At 40.2% G+C, this 16,781-nt stretch overlaps 2 protein-coding genes across 3 annotated transcripts in view; one reads left to right on the top strand and one right to left on the bottom strand.

The window, feature by feature from the left end:
- Window positions 1–16,781, bottom strand: part of TPST1 (tyrosylprotein sulfotransferase 1) — a gene marked incomplete at both ends in the record, with an annotated part of 52,358 nt that overhangs the window by 209 nt on the left and 35,368 nt on the right. The window contains one exon of one of the 2 annotated variants that reach the window (XM_079719627.1): window positions 2,022–2,926. The exons of the other annotated variant lie outside the window; for it this stretch is intronic. Coding sequence (XP_079575753.1) covers window positions 2,459–2,926 — 468 coding nt within the window. Of the gene's footprint in view, window positions 1–2,021; window positions 2,927–16,781 lie in introns of those variants that run through there. 2 annotated transcript variants of the gene reach the window in all.
- SEPTIN14 (septin 14) overlaps window positions 8,986–16,781 on the top strand; it is a gene marked incomplete at both ends in the record, with an annotated part of 572,766 nt that continues 564,970 nt past the window's right edge. The window contains one exon of the mRNA XM_079719629.1: window positions 8,986–9,147. Coding sequence (XP_079575755.1) covers window positions 8,986–9,147 — 162 coding nt within the window. The remainder of the gene's footprint in view (window positions 9,148–16,781) is intronic.

Raw genomic sequence — 16,781 nt, 5'->3', positions numbered from 1 at the left:
ATAAGAATTTTGGATTACTGTGAGTGGTCTTGGGAACTCCTAATGTAAATCTCAGGCATATTCTCAACAAAAATGCATACTCATTTTCATTCAAAAGACATGTACAAGGATATTGTATACCAACATTAAAACTATAAACAACTCAAATGTCCAAATAGTTGTGTAACTATAGTATCACATTAAATAACAAAAATGAACTACTGTGAAATGCAACAACATGAAACTCACAAATGTTAAAGGAAAGAAACCAGGCACAAAAGAATACTGTCAATACCCTCCAGCTGAAGACTACTAGGAATATAGCTGTAGTTGAACATGGTGAATTCATTACTCATTTAATCAAGGGAAGACACACAACATGGGAAATGGGGGATGTCTCAGTAAAAGAGCATTAGAAAGGACTTTCATGATTCAGGTTTTGGTTAGGTGATTTTGGGAAGAGTCCAAGGAAACAGGGGTTTGCTCTAGACTGGGTGCTGTCAGCAAGCAGGGCTGATTCTATAACTGGGTATCGTAATAAATCTTATCTAAAAGGAAGGAAGACTAGAAGTGAGACTAAAGCTACTTGTAAGAAGCAGCAATCAACTCATATTAAACAAGAGGTGGGTATTGGGTATTTTGTGGTTTGCACAGTGACCTTGATATTTTCTGTGCTCAAACAAAATTATAAAGTGGCCTTGTCTTTTCTCAGTTCATCATGGTTAAAGAGTAATCTTGTCTTGTGTTGGTGTTCTGTGAGATCATTTATACCCAATAAGAGACCAACATGTCCTAGTGGTGAGCACCAAGCCAGTTTCTTTTTCTTTCTTTTTTTTTTAACTATTTGCTTTTTTACTGAAGATCTAATTGGCTTCATTTAACAATTTATAAATCAGGTAGCACTCCATCTAGCAAGCAGAGAGGAGCTCCAAGGAGCTGTACAAAATGGAAGGCTTTTAAAGGCAGAGACGGGGTGGACAAGGAAGTCCAACTATCTGACCAAGCCAGTTCCTAATAAACCATGGCCTAGTTGTGTCAGATCAGTTCTTAGATGTCAGAGACTGCTTTTTTTCTTTCCTGAAAATATACTGTGTGATTCCATTTATATGAAATTTAAAGGGCTTCCCTGGTGGCGCAGTGGTTGAGAGTCCGCCTGCCGATGCAGGGGATGCGGGTTCGTGCCCCGGTCTGGGAAGATCCCACATGCCGCGGAGCGGCTAGGCCCGTGAGCCATGGCCGCTGAGCCTGCGCGTCCGGAGCCTGTGCTCCGCAATGGGAGAGGCCACAACAGTGAGAGGCCCGCATACCGCAAAAAAAAAAAAAAAAAAAAAAAAAAAAAAAAACAAGCAAAATTAAATCCATGATGGCAGAATTCAGGACAGAAGTTATCTGTGGAAAGAAGGAAAGAGGAAGAGGAAATAATTTGGAGGGGCAGGCTTCTGGGGTACTGTTACTATCTCCTTGGAAGGAAAAAGAAGCATCTCTGGGTTGAAAAATGGTAGAAAAACAGAAAGGAACTGGCAATAGTCTGCACAATCTTCCTTCAATTATAAAACATGATCAATAGGTTTTCGCTACAAGATGAAGTCTTTGTATGCTCTCTTGCCTGTCAAATCACTATCTAGGAGAATGTGTCACTTGCTGAAATGCAAAATACATTAAGTGAAAAATATATGAAGAATTCACATGAAGCCCATTGATGCTTATTCAAGATTTCAAGTCCCAAAAATGAATACTTGAAAAAAGCAATGTTGAACTTCTATCAATGTCAGCTATGCAGATTCAACAACAACAGAAAATAACACAGGCTTACCTTGGAGATATTGTGGGTTTGGTTCTAGACAACTGCAATAAAGCAAGTATTGCAATAAAGTGTGTCACACACATTTTTTGGCTTCCCAGTGCATACAAAACTAATGTTTACATTACATTGTAGTCCATTAAATGTGTAATAGCATTATGCCTAAAAATAATGTACATACCTTAATTTAAAAATGCCTTATTGCTAAAAAATGCTAACCATCATCTGAGCCTTCAGTGAGTCGTAATTTTTTTGCTGGTGGAGGGTCTTGGCTTGATGTTGAGGGCCGCTGACTGGTCAGGGTGGTGGTTACTGAGGCTGGGGTGGCTGCGGCAGTTGTTAAGAATAGGACAATGATGAAGTCTGCTGCACTGACTGACTCTTCCTTTCATGAATGATTTCTCTGTAGCTGCGCAATACTGTTTGATAGGATTTTACCCACAGTAGCACTTCTTTCAAAATTGGAGTCAATCAAACCCTACTGCTGCTTTATCAACTAAGTTTATGGGATATTCTAAATCCTTTGCTGTCATTTCATCAGTCTTCATGGCATCTTTACCAGGAGTAGTTTCCATCTTAAGAAACCACTTTTTTTGCTCATCCAGAAGAAGCAATTCCTCATAAATAAAGTTTCATCATGAGATTGCAGCAATTCAGTCACATCTTCAGGCTCCACCTCTAATTCAGTACTCCTGCTATTTCCACCACATATACAGTTACTTCTTCCACTGAAGTCTTGAACCCCTCAAAGTCATCCATGAGGGTTGGAATCACCTTCTTCCAAACTCCTGTTAATGTTGATATTTTGATCTCATCCCATGAATCAATGAATGTTCTTTTTTTTTTTTTTTTTTTTTTTGTGGTACGTGGGCCCCCCACCGTTGTGGCCTCTCCCGTTGCGGAGCACAGGCTCCGGACTCGCAGGTCCAGCAGCCATGGCCCACGGGCCCAACCGCTCCGCGGCATGTGGGATCTTCCCGGACCGGGGCACGAACCCGTGTTCCTTGCATCGGCAGGCGGACTCTCAACCACTGCGCCACCAGGGAAGCCCCAATGAATGTTCTTAATGGCGTCTAGAATGGTGAATCCTTTCCAGGAGGTTTTCAATTTCCTTTGCCCAGATCCATCAGAGGAACCATTTTCTGTCTAAGATAAAGCATTATGAAATGTATTACTTAAATAATAATACTTGAAAGTCAAAATTACTCCTTGACCCATGGGCTGCAGAATGAATGTTGTGTTAGCAGGCATGAAAATGACATTAATCTCATTGTCCATTTCCATCAGAGCTCTTGGGTGACCAAGTGCATTGTCAATGAGCAGTAATATTTGGAAAAGAATCTTTTTTCTGAGCAGTAGGTCTCAAAAGTGGGCTAAAATATTCAGTATTTGTAAATAAATGTGCTTTCATCCAGGCTTTGTTGCTCCACTTATAAAGCCTAGGCAGAATAGATTTAGCATAATTCTCAAGGGCCTTAGGATTTTCAGAATGGTAAATGAGCACTGGCTTCAACTTCAGGTCAACAGCTGCATTAGCCCCTTACAAGAGAATCGGCCTTCCTTTGAAGCTTTGAAGCCAGGCATTGATGTCTCCTCTTTAGCTATGAGGGTCCTAAATGGCATCTTCTTCCAGTATAAGGCAGCTCTGTCTACAATGAAAATCTGTTGCTTAGTGTAGCCACCTTCATTAATTATCTTTGCTAGATCTTCTGGATAACTTGCTGTAGTTTCTGCATCAGCACTTGGTGCTTCACCTTGCACTTTTATATTATGGAGTAGGCTTCTTTCCTTAGACCTCGTGAACCAACCTCTGCTAACTTCAAACTTTTCTTCTGCAGCTTCCTCACCTCTCTCAGCCTTCACAAAATTGAAGAGTTAGGGTCTTGCTCTGGATTAGGTTTTAGCTTAAGGGAATGTTGTGGCTGGTTTGATCTTCTAACCAGACCAGTAAAACTTTCTCCACATCAGCAATAAGGCTGCTTTGCTTTCTTATCATTTGTGTGTTCACTGGAGTAGCACTTTTAATTTCCTTCAACAACTTTTTCTTTGCATTCACAACGTGGCTAACCATTGGTGCAGGAAGCCTAGCTTTCAGCCCATCTCAGCTTTCTACCTGCTCTCTTCACCAAGCTTAATCATTTCTAGCTTCTGATGTAAGGTAAGAGATGTGCAACTTTTCCTTTCACTTGAATGCTTAGAGGCCATTGTAGGGATATAAATTAGCCTAATTTCAATACTGCTATGTCTCAGGGAACAGGGAGGACTGAGAAGAGGGAGAGAGATGGGGGAAATGCCAGTTGAACACGCACAACATTTATCAACTACGTTCACTGTCTTACATGGGCATGGTTTGAGGTGCCCAAAACAATCATAATAGTAACATCAAATATAATTGATCACAGATCACAACAAATATAATAGTGGAAATGTTCAAAATATTATAAGAATTCATATTTTCAAATGAAATGAAGAATGGTAATGGAAATTATTTGCAAAAATATGATGAAAAATATGAATTCTGGGAGGAGGAACCAAGATGGCAGAGTAGAATGATGTGCTCTCACTCCCTCTTGTGAGAACACCAGAATCACAACTAGCTGCTGAACAATCACTGACAGGAAGACACTGGAACTCACCCAAAAATATACCCCACATCCAAAGAAAAAGGAGAAGCCACAAAGAGACATAAGGAGGGGCACAATCACAGTAAAATCAAATCCCATAACCGCTGGGTGGGTAACTCATAGACTGGAGAACACTTATACCACAGAAGTCCACCCGCTGGAGTGAACGTTCCGAGCCCCACATCAGGCTTCCCAACCTAGGGGTCCGGTAATGGGAGGAGGAATTCCTAGAGAATCAGACTTTGAAGGCTAGTGGGATTTGACTGCAGGACTTCGACAGGACTGGGGAAAACAGAGACTCCATTCTTGGAGGGCACACACAAAGTAGTGTGTGCATCGGGACCCAGGGGAAGGAGCAGTGACCCCGGGGGAGACTGAACCAGACCTACCTGCTAGTGTTGGAGGGTTCCTGCAGAGGCAGGGGGTGGCTGTGGCTCACCGTGGGGACACGGACACTGGCAGCAGAAGTTCTGGGAAGTATGCCTTGGCGTGAGCCCTCCCAGAGTCAGTCATTAGCCCCACCAAAGAGCCCAGATAGGCTCCAGTGTTGGGCTGCCTCAGGCCAAACAACCAACAGGGAGGGAACCCAGCCCCACCCATCAGCAGTCAAGCAGATTAAAGTTTTACTGAGCTCTGCCCACCAGAGCAACAGTCAGCTCTACCCACCACCAGTCCCTCCCATCAGGAAACTTACACAAGCCTCTTAGATAGCCTCATCCAACAGAGGGCAGACAGCAGAAGCAAGAATAACTACAATCCTGCAACCTGTGGAACAAAAACCACATTCACAGAAAGACAGACAAGATGAAAAGGCAGAGGGCTATGTACCAGAAAAAGGAACAAGATAAAACCCCAGTAAAACAACTAAACGAAGTGGAGATAGGCACTTTCCAGAAAAAGAATTCAGAATAATGATATCAAAAGCTTTACAGACAAGCAAAAGCTAAGAGAATTCAGCACCACCAAACCAGCTCTACAACAAATGTTAAAGGAACTTCTCTAAGTGGGAAACACAAGAGAAGAAAAGGACCTACAAAACCAAACCCAAAACAATTGAGAAAATGGTCATAGGAACATATATATCGATAATTACCTTAAATGTGAATGGATTAAATGCTCCAACCAAAAGACACAGGCTTCCTGAATGGATACAAAAACAAGACCCATATATATGCTGTCTACAAGAGACCCACTTCAGACCTAGGGACACATACAGACTGAAAGTGAGAGGATGGAAAAAGATATTCCATGCACATGGAAATCAAAAGAAAGCTGGAGTAGCAATACTCATATCAGATAAAATAGACTTTAAAATAAAGAATGGTACAAGAGACAAGGAAGGACACTACATAATGATCATGGGATCAATCCAAAAAGAAGATATAACAATTATAAATATATATGCAACCAACACAGGAGCACCTCAACACATAAGGCAACTGCTAACAGCTATAAAGGAGGAAATCTAGAGTAACACAATAATAGTGGGGGACTTTAACACCTCACTTACACCAATGGACAGAACATCCAAACAGAAAATTAATAAGGAAACACAAGCTTTAAATGACACAATAGACGAGATAAATTTAATTGATATTTATAGGACATTCCATCCCAAAACAGCAGATTACACTTTCTTCTCAAGTGTGCACGGAACATTCTCCAGGATAGATCACATCTTGGGTCACAAATCAAGCCTCAGTAAATTTAAGAAAACTGAAATCATATCAAGCATCTTTTCTGACCACAACGCTATGAGATTAGAAATGAATTACACGGAAAAAAACGTAAAAAACACAAACACACGGAGGCTAAACACTACATTACTAAATAACCAAGGGATCACTGAAGAAACCAAAGAGGAAATCAAAAAATACCTAGAGAAAAATGACAATGAAAACACAACGATCCAAAACCTATGGGATGCAGCAAAAGCAGTTCTAAGAGGGAAGTTTATAGCTATACAAGCCTACCTCAAGAAACAAGAAAAATCTCAAATAAACAATCTAACCTTACACCTAAAGGAACTAGAGAAAGAAGAACAAACAAAATGCAAAGTGAGCAGAAGGAAAGAAATCATAAAGATCAGAGCAGAAATAAATGAAATAGAAACAAAGAAAACAATAGCAAAGATCAATAAAACTAAAATCTGGTTCTTTGAGAAGATAAACAAAACTGGTAAACCATTAGCCAGACTCATCAAGAAAAAGAGGGAGAGGACTCAAATCAATAAAATTAGAAGTGAAACAGGAGAAGTTACAACAGACACTGCAGAAATACAAAGCATCCTAATAGACTACTACAAGCAACTCTACGTCAGCAAAATGGACAACCTGGAAGAAATGGACAAATTCTTAGAAGGGTATAACCTTCCAAAACTGAACCAGGAAGAAATAGAAAATATGAACAGACCAATCACACGTAATGAAATTGAAACTGTGATTTAAAATCTTCCAATAAACAAAAGTCCAGGACCAGATGGCTTCACAGGTGAAATCTATCAAACATTTAGAGAAGAGCTAACACCCATCCTTCTCAAACTCTTCCAAAAAATTGCAGAGGAAGGAACACTCCCAAACTCATTCTATGAGGCCACCATCACCCTGAGACCAAAACCAGACAAAGATACTACAAAAAAAGAAAATTAGAGACCAATATCACTGAAGAATACAGATGCAAAAATCCTCAACAAAATATGAGCCAACAGAATCCAACAACACATTAAAAGGATCATACACCATGATCAAGTAGGATTTAACCCAGGGATGCGAGGATTCTTCAATATATGCAAATCAATGTGATACACCATATTAACAAACTGAAGAATAAAAACCATTTGATCAACTCAATAGATGCAGAAAAAGCTTTTGACAAAATTCAACACCCATTTATGATAAAAACTCTCCCGAAAGTGGACATAGAGGGAACCTACCTCAACATAATAAAGGCCATATACAACAAACCCACAGCAAACATCATTCTCAATGGTGAAAAACTGAAAGCATTTCCTCTAAGATCAGGAACAAGACAAGGATGTCCACTCTCACCACTATTATTCAACATAGTTTTGGAAGTCCTAGCCATGGCAATCAGAGAAGAAAAAGAAATAAAAGGAATACAAATTGGAAAAGAAGAAGTAAAACTGTCACTGTTTGCAGATGACATGATACTATACATAGAGAATCCTAAAAATGCCACCAGAAAACTACAAGAGCTGATCAATGAATTTGGTAAAGTTGCTGGATACAGAATTAATACACAGAAATCTCTTGCATTCCTATACACTAATGATGAAAAATCTGAAAGAGAAATTAAGGAAACACTCCCATTTACCACTGCAACAAAAAGAATAAAATACCTAGGAATAAACCTACCTAGGGAGACAAAAGACCTGTATACAGAAAACTACACTGATGAAAGAAATTAAAGATGATAACAGGGGCTTCCTTGGTGGCGCACTGGTTGAGAGTCCGCCTGCCGATGCAGGGGACGCGGGTTTGTGCCCCGGTCCGGGAGGATCCCACATGCCGAGGAGTGGCTGGGCCCGTGAACCATGGCCGCTGAGCCTGCGCGTCCGGAGCCTGTGCTCCGAAACGGGAGAGGCCACAACAGTGAGAGGCCTGCATACCGCAAAAAAAAAAAAAAAAAAGATGATACCAACAGATGGAGAGATATACCATGTTCTTGGACTGGAAGAATCAATATTGTGAAAATGACTATACTACCCAAAGCAATCTACAGATTCAATGCAATCCCTATCAAATTACCAATGGCATTTTTTATGGAACTAGAACAAAAACTCTTAAAACTTGTATGGAGACAAAAAAGACCCCAAACAGCCAAAGCAGTCTTGAGGGAAAAAAACGGAGCTGGAGGAATCAGACTCCCTGACTTCATACTATACTATAAAGCTACAGTAATCAAGACAATATGGTACTGGCCCAAAAACAGAAACATAGATCAATGCAACAGGATAGAAAGGCCAGAGATAAACCCAGGCACCTATGGTCAACTAACCTATGACGAAGGAGGCAAGGATATACAATGGAGAAAAGACAGTCTCTTCAATAAGTGGTGCTGGGAAAACTGGATAGCTACTTGTAAAAGAATGAAATTAGAACACTCCCTAACACCATACACAAAAATAAACTCAAAATGGATTAGAGACCTAAATGTAAGACCGGACACTATAAAACTCTTAGAGGAAAACATAGGAAGAACACTCTTTGACATAAATCACAGCAAAATCTCTTTTGATCCACCTCCTAGCGTAATGGAAATAAAAACAAAAATAAAAAAATGGGACCTAATGAAACTTAAAAGCTTTTGCACAGCAAAGGAAACCATAAACAAGACGAAAAGACAACCCTCAGAATGGGAGAAAATATTTGCAAACCTATCAACCTCCAAAATATATAAACAGCTCATGCAGCTCAATAGTAAAGAAACAAACAACCCAATCCAAAAATGGGCAGAAGACCTAAATAGACATTTCTCCAAAGAACACATACAGGTGGCCAAGAAGCACACAAAAAGCTGCTCAACATCACTAATTATTAGAGAAATGCAAATCAAGACTACATGAGGTATCACCTCACACCAGTTAGAATGGGCATCATCAGAAAATCTACAAACAACAAATGCTGGACAGGGTGTGGAGAAAAGGGAACCCTCTTGCACTGTTGGTGGGAATGTAAACTGATACAGCCACTATGGAGAACAGTATGGAGGTTCCTTAAAAAACTAAAAATAGAATTACCATATGATCCAGCAATCCCACTACTGGGCATATACCCAGAGAAAACCATAGTTCAAAAAGACACATGCACCCCAATGTTCATTGCAGCACTATTTACAATAGCCAGGTCATGGAAGCAACCTAAATGCCCATCAACACGAATGGATAAAGAAGTTGTGGTACATATATACAATGGAATATTACTCAGCCATAAAAAGGAACAAAATTGGGTCATTTGTTGAGACGTGGATGGATCTAGAGGCTGTCATACAGCGTGAAGTAAGTCAGAAGGAGAAAAACATATATCATATATTAACGCATGTTGTGGAACGTAGAAAAATGGTACAGATGAACTGGTTTGCAGGGCAGAAGTTGAGACACAGATGTAGAGAACAAATGTATGGACACCAATGGGGGAAAGCTGTTGGGGGGTGGGGATGGTGGTGTGATGAATTGGGCAATTGGGATTGACATGTATACAGTGATGTGTATAAAATTGATGACCATAAGAACCTGCTGTCTAAAAAAATAAATAAAAATTAAAAGAAAAAGATATGAATTCTATTTCCAGGAATAGCAACTTGTATCAACACACATAAGTCTGCATATTATTTCAGGGGATTCAAAGACACCAGAAAGTGCACGCAGGTTAAGAACTACCACTCCATCATTTTCTATTTAGTACCACAGAAGAGAATTCTGCAGCCAGCATAATTTTTGTTCCTTTGTAGGTAACCTATTTTCTTATGCCTCGATACATACAGGGTTGTTGTTTTTTTTCCAGGATCCCTGAAATTTGTAAATACCACCAAAACATGTCAAGATTCAGACATTTTTTTCATAATGTTCTTTAGAATACGGTGAACGCTTTTATTCTTCAGGTCATTTCCAACCCTGGAAACTTTTCTACAATAATACATTTGATTAATGCTTCTGTTCCATTTCTTCTGGTTTCTCCTTTGGAGATTTCTATTATTCACTGGTTAAATCTCAATTTTCTTTCTTTAATATGTATAATTTTCTCTTACCTATCATTTCCATCTCTGTCCTTTCACTGTGAATTCTGGATGGTCATCCCAAGTATGCTTTCTATGTCATTAATTTGATTTTTTGGGTCAAATTCTGCCCCTTACCATATGCTCCTTCTTCCCCAGATATGTTGTTTACTTGGAGCTCTGGCTTATGAGTGGATATAGAAGACAGAGTGGATAAAAAATGAGGGGAGATGACAGGGTTGGGATTTTTAGCAGACCAGCTAACAGCTCTCACTTCCTGCTTTTCTAGTCAGGGAACCCCTACAATATGGAGTTAGAGATGAATAGTAAAGGTGAGTCAAAGCCTTGTTCTGCCTTCTTTGTGGCCATCAGTAATCTTGGGTTTAAGGAAGTACTATGAATGTGGTCTTCAATACAGTCACTGATAAACTTACTAGAAAATTTCCCCATTCTTTTTTTGTTTTTTTGCGGTACGCGGGTCTCTCACTCTTGTGGCCTCTCCCGTTGCGGAGCACAGGCTCTGGACGTGCAGGCTCAGCGGCCATGGCTCACGGGCCCAGCCACTCTGCAGCATGGGAGATCTTCCTGGACCGGGGCATGAACCCCTGTCCCCTGCATCTACAGGCGGACTCTCAACCACTGCGCCACCAGGGAAGCCCCCCATTCTTTAACATAGAGTTTTTTTCATATCTTTATTTTACAGTGATGTTCCTTTTTATTAGGGATCTTTATGGAATTTTTTAAAAAGGTAATCAGAAGAAGCTCTTTCAGACACTAGTAATCTGATACCAAGTTAACCTAGAACTGTGTCTTCTCCCATGTTTTCCCTGAATAAGACCACAGGGTAAAAAATTACTTCTAATTATTCTGGTTTATTATATTCTCATTTACAGACACTGGGTTTTCTAGGCACTGGGTATTATTGTTTAGTACAATCATTTATGAACATTCAGAATATTTATTGACATAAAGAGAAGGGATTTCCCTCTTTAATATTCCAAAGGAAACTGTGTCAACAGCTACCCAGCCAAATCTCTTAGCTGTGTTCTCTCACTTTCAAAAGGTAATCTAACTAAAGAAGACAGAAAGAGAAAGATGAGAGGAACCCTGCAACCTTCTTCATTTGTTTGAGACTGGATTCCCCATAAGCCTTCACATGGGATCACAGCTGCTAAAGAAGACAATTAAAATGTATGACACAGCAAGGAATAAGTGCTTGTACACATAACAAAGGGGCACCTTTGACATCTGATCTAGGTAAGCAGAAGACAAAGAAAACCTGCTTTTACACAGCATATATGAGTGCGTGAAGCTCATTACCTCCAAGAGGACTTCTGGCAGAAAACACAAATTACTGGGATACATTTATGAATGACAGTGCCAAAATGGTGACAGAGAAGATGAGAAAGATTTGACTCTGAAAAATGATTCAAAGGGCACAATCTTGCTGTGGCTATTCCCTCAGGGTAATTTCAGACTTTTAGTCTGACCCTGTGGACAAATTCCTGCATTTCTAAAACCAGTTTTTATCTTTTAAAACACAGTGGAAAATTTTCTGTTGTCTTATCATTACCTCATTTTTTTCTATGTCATCTTTTCTCTCCAACTACCTATATATTCCCTCTGGATAAAAACCAGGTCTTTGCTTCTCTTGAAGCAACTAGAAGGTATTATGCCCAGAGCAATTATTTAGTAATTACTTATTTAATAATCAAAGACTTAAAATGATATACTCAAACACAGACTGAGTTATTCTAAGAGAGAGTAAAATGTACTACTTTGAACCTTCTTATATATTTTAAAAAAAATAAATTTATTTATCTTTGGCTGTGTTGGGTCTTCACTGCTGCACGTGGGCTTTCTCTAGCTGTGGCGAGCGGGGGCTACTCTTCGCTGTGGTGTGCGGACTTCTCATTGCAGTGGCTTCTCTTGTTGCAGGCTTCAGTAGTTGTGGCATGCTGGCTCAGCAGTGGTGGCTCATGGGTTCTAGAGCACAGGCTCGGTAGTTGTGGCGCACGGGCTTAGTTGCTCCGCAGCATGTGGGATCTTCCCAGACCAGGGCTCGAACCCGTGTCTCCAGTATTGGCAGGCAGATTGTTAAGCACTGCGCCACCAGAGAAGTCCCTATGTTCTTTATAGAATGCCTAAAGGAAACAATTCTGCGTGCTTTCAAAACCAAAGCAAAATACTTGAAAAAAAATGCCAAGTTAAGGAACTGAGTTAAATTCTACAGTTGTTACTTTGAAGGTCTATGAAAATCTTAGGAGAATGGGATAAGTATTCCTTTAACTAAAACAGCTAATATTTGAGTACAAGAAATAAAGGAAATGAGGAATAGCTAAAGAGTCATCACACTTCAAATTCATCCAGGATAGTGTTAGTTGGAATACTCCTACTATAGCCCAGAAGCTCAATTACAGTAATGTAGTCAAAAGAGGGAATTTTTCCTGGAAGTGAACTAGGATGTCTCCCATAGCTGTGGCAAGGGCAGAGTTAGAGATGATTTTCATAGACAACTAGAACAGGACTTCAAATAATGGATGCCCTGAATGTCCGTATCACTTACATCCACTGAATCAATATTTCTGAAAACCAAGCCCAAAGTGTGAGCCTGCATATGGTTGAATAACAATGCTAATTGAATTTACAGCCATGTAAGGTATCATATTAATGTTAAGGCATTGACTGAAAGAATGAGATCCTGGGCTTCCCTGGTGGCGCAGTGGTTGGGAGTCCACCTGCCGACGCAGGGGACGCGGGTTCGTGCCCCGGTCTGGGAAGATCCCATGTGCCGTGGAGAGGCTGGGCCCGTGAGCCATGGCCGCTGAGCCTGCGCATCCGGAACCTGTGCTCCGCAGCGGGAGAGGCCACAACAGTGAGAGGCCCGCGTACCGCAAAAAAAAAAAAAAAAAAAGAAAGAATGATATCCTGAATATTAGGATGAAGCTGTTTGGGAAGATTCTGATAAAGCTGAGCATCTTAAATGTTCAAATTCTGCTGAGCCTTATATATCAGTCAGGATTTAGACAGGGCAGTAAAACCACTATGATTATTAAGAGAGCTTGTGGATAAGTCCACAGGGAGCTATTGCCTTTGGGTAGCACACCACCTCTGTGGGTCAGCTGCCAACAGAATGGTGGTGGACCTGGAGCCCCTGTTGGTCAGGAGGGCCAGCACTCAGGTGGAAGAGCTGGATCTGGAATGGAAAAGAGCAAGGACAAGCACGACAACACCAGGCTCCTCTGTGTCTATCACTGCATCTGCCTGCAAAACCTCCAGGAAGAAATGGCCATCGCTTTACTTCCACCTCTCAGTATCACACAATTTCTTCTATGGACAAGCTCTTGCCTAGAACCATACAAAGAGAATTCTGGGAAGGGCAGTTCCCAGAGTTAACCAAGTTGACAACAGAACAATACAACATATCTACTAGTTGACCAACCTTCCCAGTTTGCCCAAGACTATCCCAGTTCTAGCACTGCAAGTCCTGTACCCCAGGAAACCCCTCAGTCCCGGGCAAACCAAGATAGTTGGTCATCCTACCTTCCTTGCCAATATAGGCAGTCTTTGCTCTCGGTCTGAAAAAGTTGGCATCCTCTCGCCGAAAGAACCTTTCATGATCTCTCTTGAGGTAGTCACCTAGCAGGAGAACAATGACCCACCCACCACCTCTTATTGCTTCTAAACTTAGAACTAGACTTAAATCTCAGCAGGCCCCAGAGAGATGAACACTAAGTCTGACCCAAGAAGAGGTTCTGTACACACCACAAGAACTTCAAGATTTTGCCTTTTTGTATCTGCAAAACCTAGGTAAAGTGTAGTAGAAATCCTAAGACCAGAGCAGAAGAAATGTAATGTTGGATTAATCCAAATTTATTGATATGGATACAGAGATTTTGGATGCAATGTATTAAGCTTGAGTACCTGGGAATAACTAACAATTTCTTGTCTTGTTCCTGATCTTAGTGGAAATGGTTTCAGTTTTTCACCATTGAGGATGATGTTGGCTGTGGGTTTGTCATATATGTCCTTTATTATGTAGAGGAAAGTTCCCTCTATGCCTACTTTCTGGAGGGTTTTTTATCATAAATGGGTGTTGAATTTTGTTAAAAGCTTTCTCTGCATCTATCGAGATGATCATATTGTTTTTCTCCTTCAATTTGGTAATATGGTGTATCACATGGTTTGATCTGCATATATTGAAGAATCCTTGCATTCCTGGGATAAACCTCACTTGATCATGGTGTATGATCCTTTTAATGTGCTGTTGGATTCTGTTTGCTAGTATTTTGTTGAAGATTTTTGCATCTATGTTCATCAGTGATACTGGCCTGTAGTTTTCTTTCTTTGTGACATCCTTGTCTGGTTTTGGTATCAAGGTGATGGTGGCCTCGTAGAATGAGTTTGGGAGTGCTCCCCCCTCTGCTATATTTTGGAAGAGTTTGAGAAGGATAGGTGTTAGCTCTTCTCTAAATGTTTGATAGAATTCGCCTGTGAAGCCATCTGGTCCTGGGCTTTTGTTTGTTGGAAGATTTTTAATCACAGTTTCAATTTCAGTGCTTGTGATTGGTCTGTTCATATTTGCTATTTCTTCCTGGTTCAGTCTTGGAAGGTTGTGCATTTCTAAGAATTTGTCCATTTCTTCCAGGTTGTCCATTTTATTGGTATATAGTTGCCTGTAGTAATCTCTCATGATCCTTTGTATTTCTGCAGTGTCAGTTGTTACTTTTTTCATTTCTAATTCTATTGATTTGAGTCTTTTCCCTTTTTTTCTTGATGAGTCTGGCTGATGGTTTATCAATTTTGTTTATCTTCTCAAAGAACCAAATTTTAGTTTTATTGATCTTTGCTATCATTTCCTTCATTTCTTTTTCATTTATTTCTGATCTGATCTTTATGATTTCTTTCCTTCTGCTAACTTTGGGGGTTTTTTGTCCTTCTTTCTCTAATTGCTTTAGGTGTAAGGTTAGGTTGTTTATTTGAGATGTTTCTTGTTTCTTAAGGTAGGATTGTATTGCTATAAACTTCCCTCTTAGAACTGCTTTTGCTGCATCCCATAGGTTTTGGGTCGTTGCGTTTTCATTGTCATTTGCTTCTAGGTATTTTTTAATTTCCTCTTTGATTTCTTCAGTCATCTCTTGGTTATTAAGTAGTGTATTGTTTAGCCTCCATGTGTTTGTATTTTTACAGATTTTTTCCTGTAATTGATATCTAGTCTCATAGTGTTGTGGTTGGAAAAGATACCTGACACAATGTCAATTTTCTTAAATTTACCAAGGCTTGATTTGTGACCCAAGATATGATCCTGGAGAATGTTCCATGAGCACTTGAGAAGAATGTGTATTCTGTTGTTTTTGGATGGAAGGTCCTATAAATATCAATTAAGTCCATCTTGTTTATTATATCATTTAAAGCTTGTGTTTCCTTATTTATTATCATTTTGGATGATCTGTCCATTGGTGAAAGTGGGGTGTTAAAGTCCCCTACTATGATTGTGTTACTGTCGATTTCCCCTTTTATGGCTGTTAGTATTTGCCTTATGTATTGAGGTGCTCCTATGTTGGGTGCATAAATATTTACAATTGTCATATCTTCTTCTTGGATTGATCCCTTGATCATTATGTAGTGTCCTTCTTTGTCTCTTATAATAGTCTTTGTTTTAAAGTCTATTTTGTCTGATATGAGAATTGCTACTCCAGCTTTCTTTTGACTTCCATTTGCATGGAATACCTTTTTCCATCCCCTCACTTTCAGTCTGTATGTGTCCCAAGGTCTGAAGTGGGTCTCTTGTAGACAGCATATATATGGGTCTTGTTTTTGTATCCATTCAGCCAGTCTACGTCTTTTGGTTGGAGCATTTAATCCATTTACATTTAAGGTAATTATCGATATGTATGTTCCTATTACCATTTTCTTAATTGTTTTGGGTTTGTTATTGTAGGTCTTTTCCTTCTCTTGTGTTTCCTGCCTAGAGAAGTTCCTGTAGCATTTGTTGTAAAGGTGGTTTGGTTGTGCTGAGTTCTCTTAGTTTTTGCTTGTCTGTAAAGGTTTTAATTTCTCTGTCAAATCTGAGTGAGATCCTTGCTGGGTAGAGTAATCTTGGTTGATCCCTGAAAGTATAGTCTTAGGAAATGGGATTTAAAATACACAATGGAGGGGGGATTCCCTGGTGGCGCAGTAGTTGAGAATCCGTCTGCCAATGCAGGGGACATGGGTTTGATCCCTGGTCTGGGAAGATCCCATATCCTGCGGAGCAACTAAGCCCGTACGCCACAACTACTGAGCCTGCGTGCCGCAACTATTGAAGCCCATGCACCTAGAGCTTGTGCTCCGCAACAAGAGAAGCCACCGCAGTGAGAGGCCTGCGCACTGCAGCAAGGAGTGGCCCCTGCTCACTGCAGCTAGAGAGGGCCCACGTGCAGTGGCGAAGATCCAAGGAAGCCAAAAATAAAATAAATTAAAATAAATAAATAAAATACACAATGGAGGAAGGAAAGACATTTCCTAGAACCCAGAAGATCCTCTATTACAGTTGTTTACAATGGAAAGTTAATGGAAAATTACAGGAAACAATATAGGCATGACCATTATTGGCACACACCCTTTTAGAATGAAGGTTTGGGTCACCATACAACCAACATGGT

The sequence above is a fragment of the Hyperoodon ampullatus genome (genome assembly GCF_949752795.1).
Source record: "Hyperoodon ampullatus genome assembly, chromosome: 14".
Classification (NCBI taxonomy): Eukaryota; Metazoa; Chordata; class Mammalia; order Artiodactyla; family Ziphiidae; genus Hyperoodon; species Hyperoodon ampullatus.
Note: the sequence above shows the minus strand (reverse complement) of the source record. Positions and strands in the feature narration are given on the sequence as shown.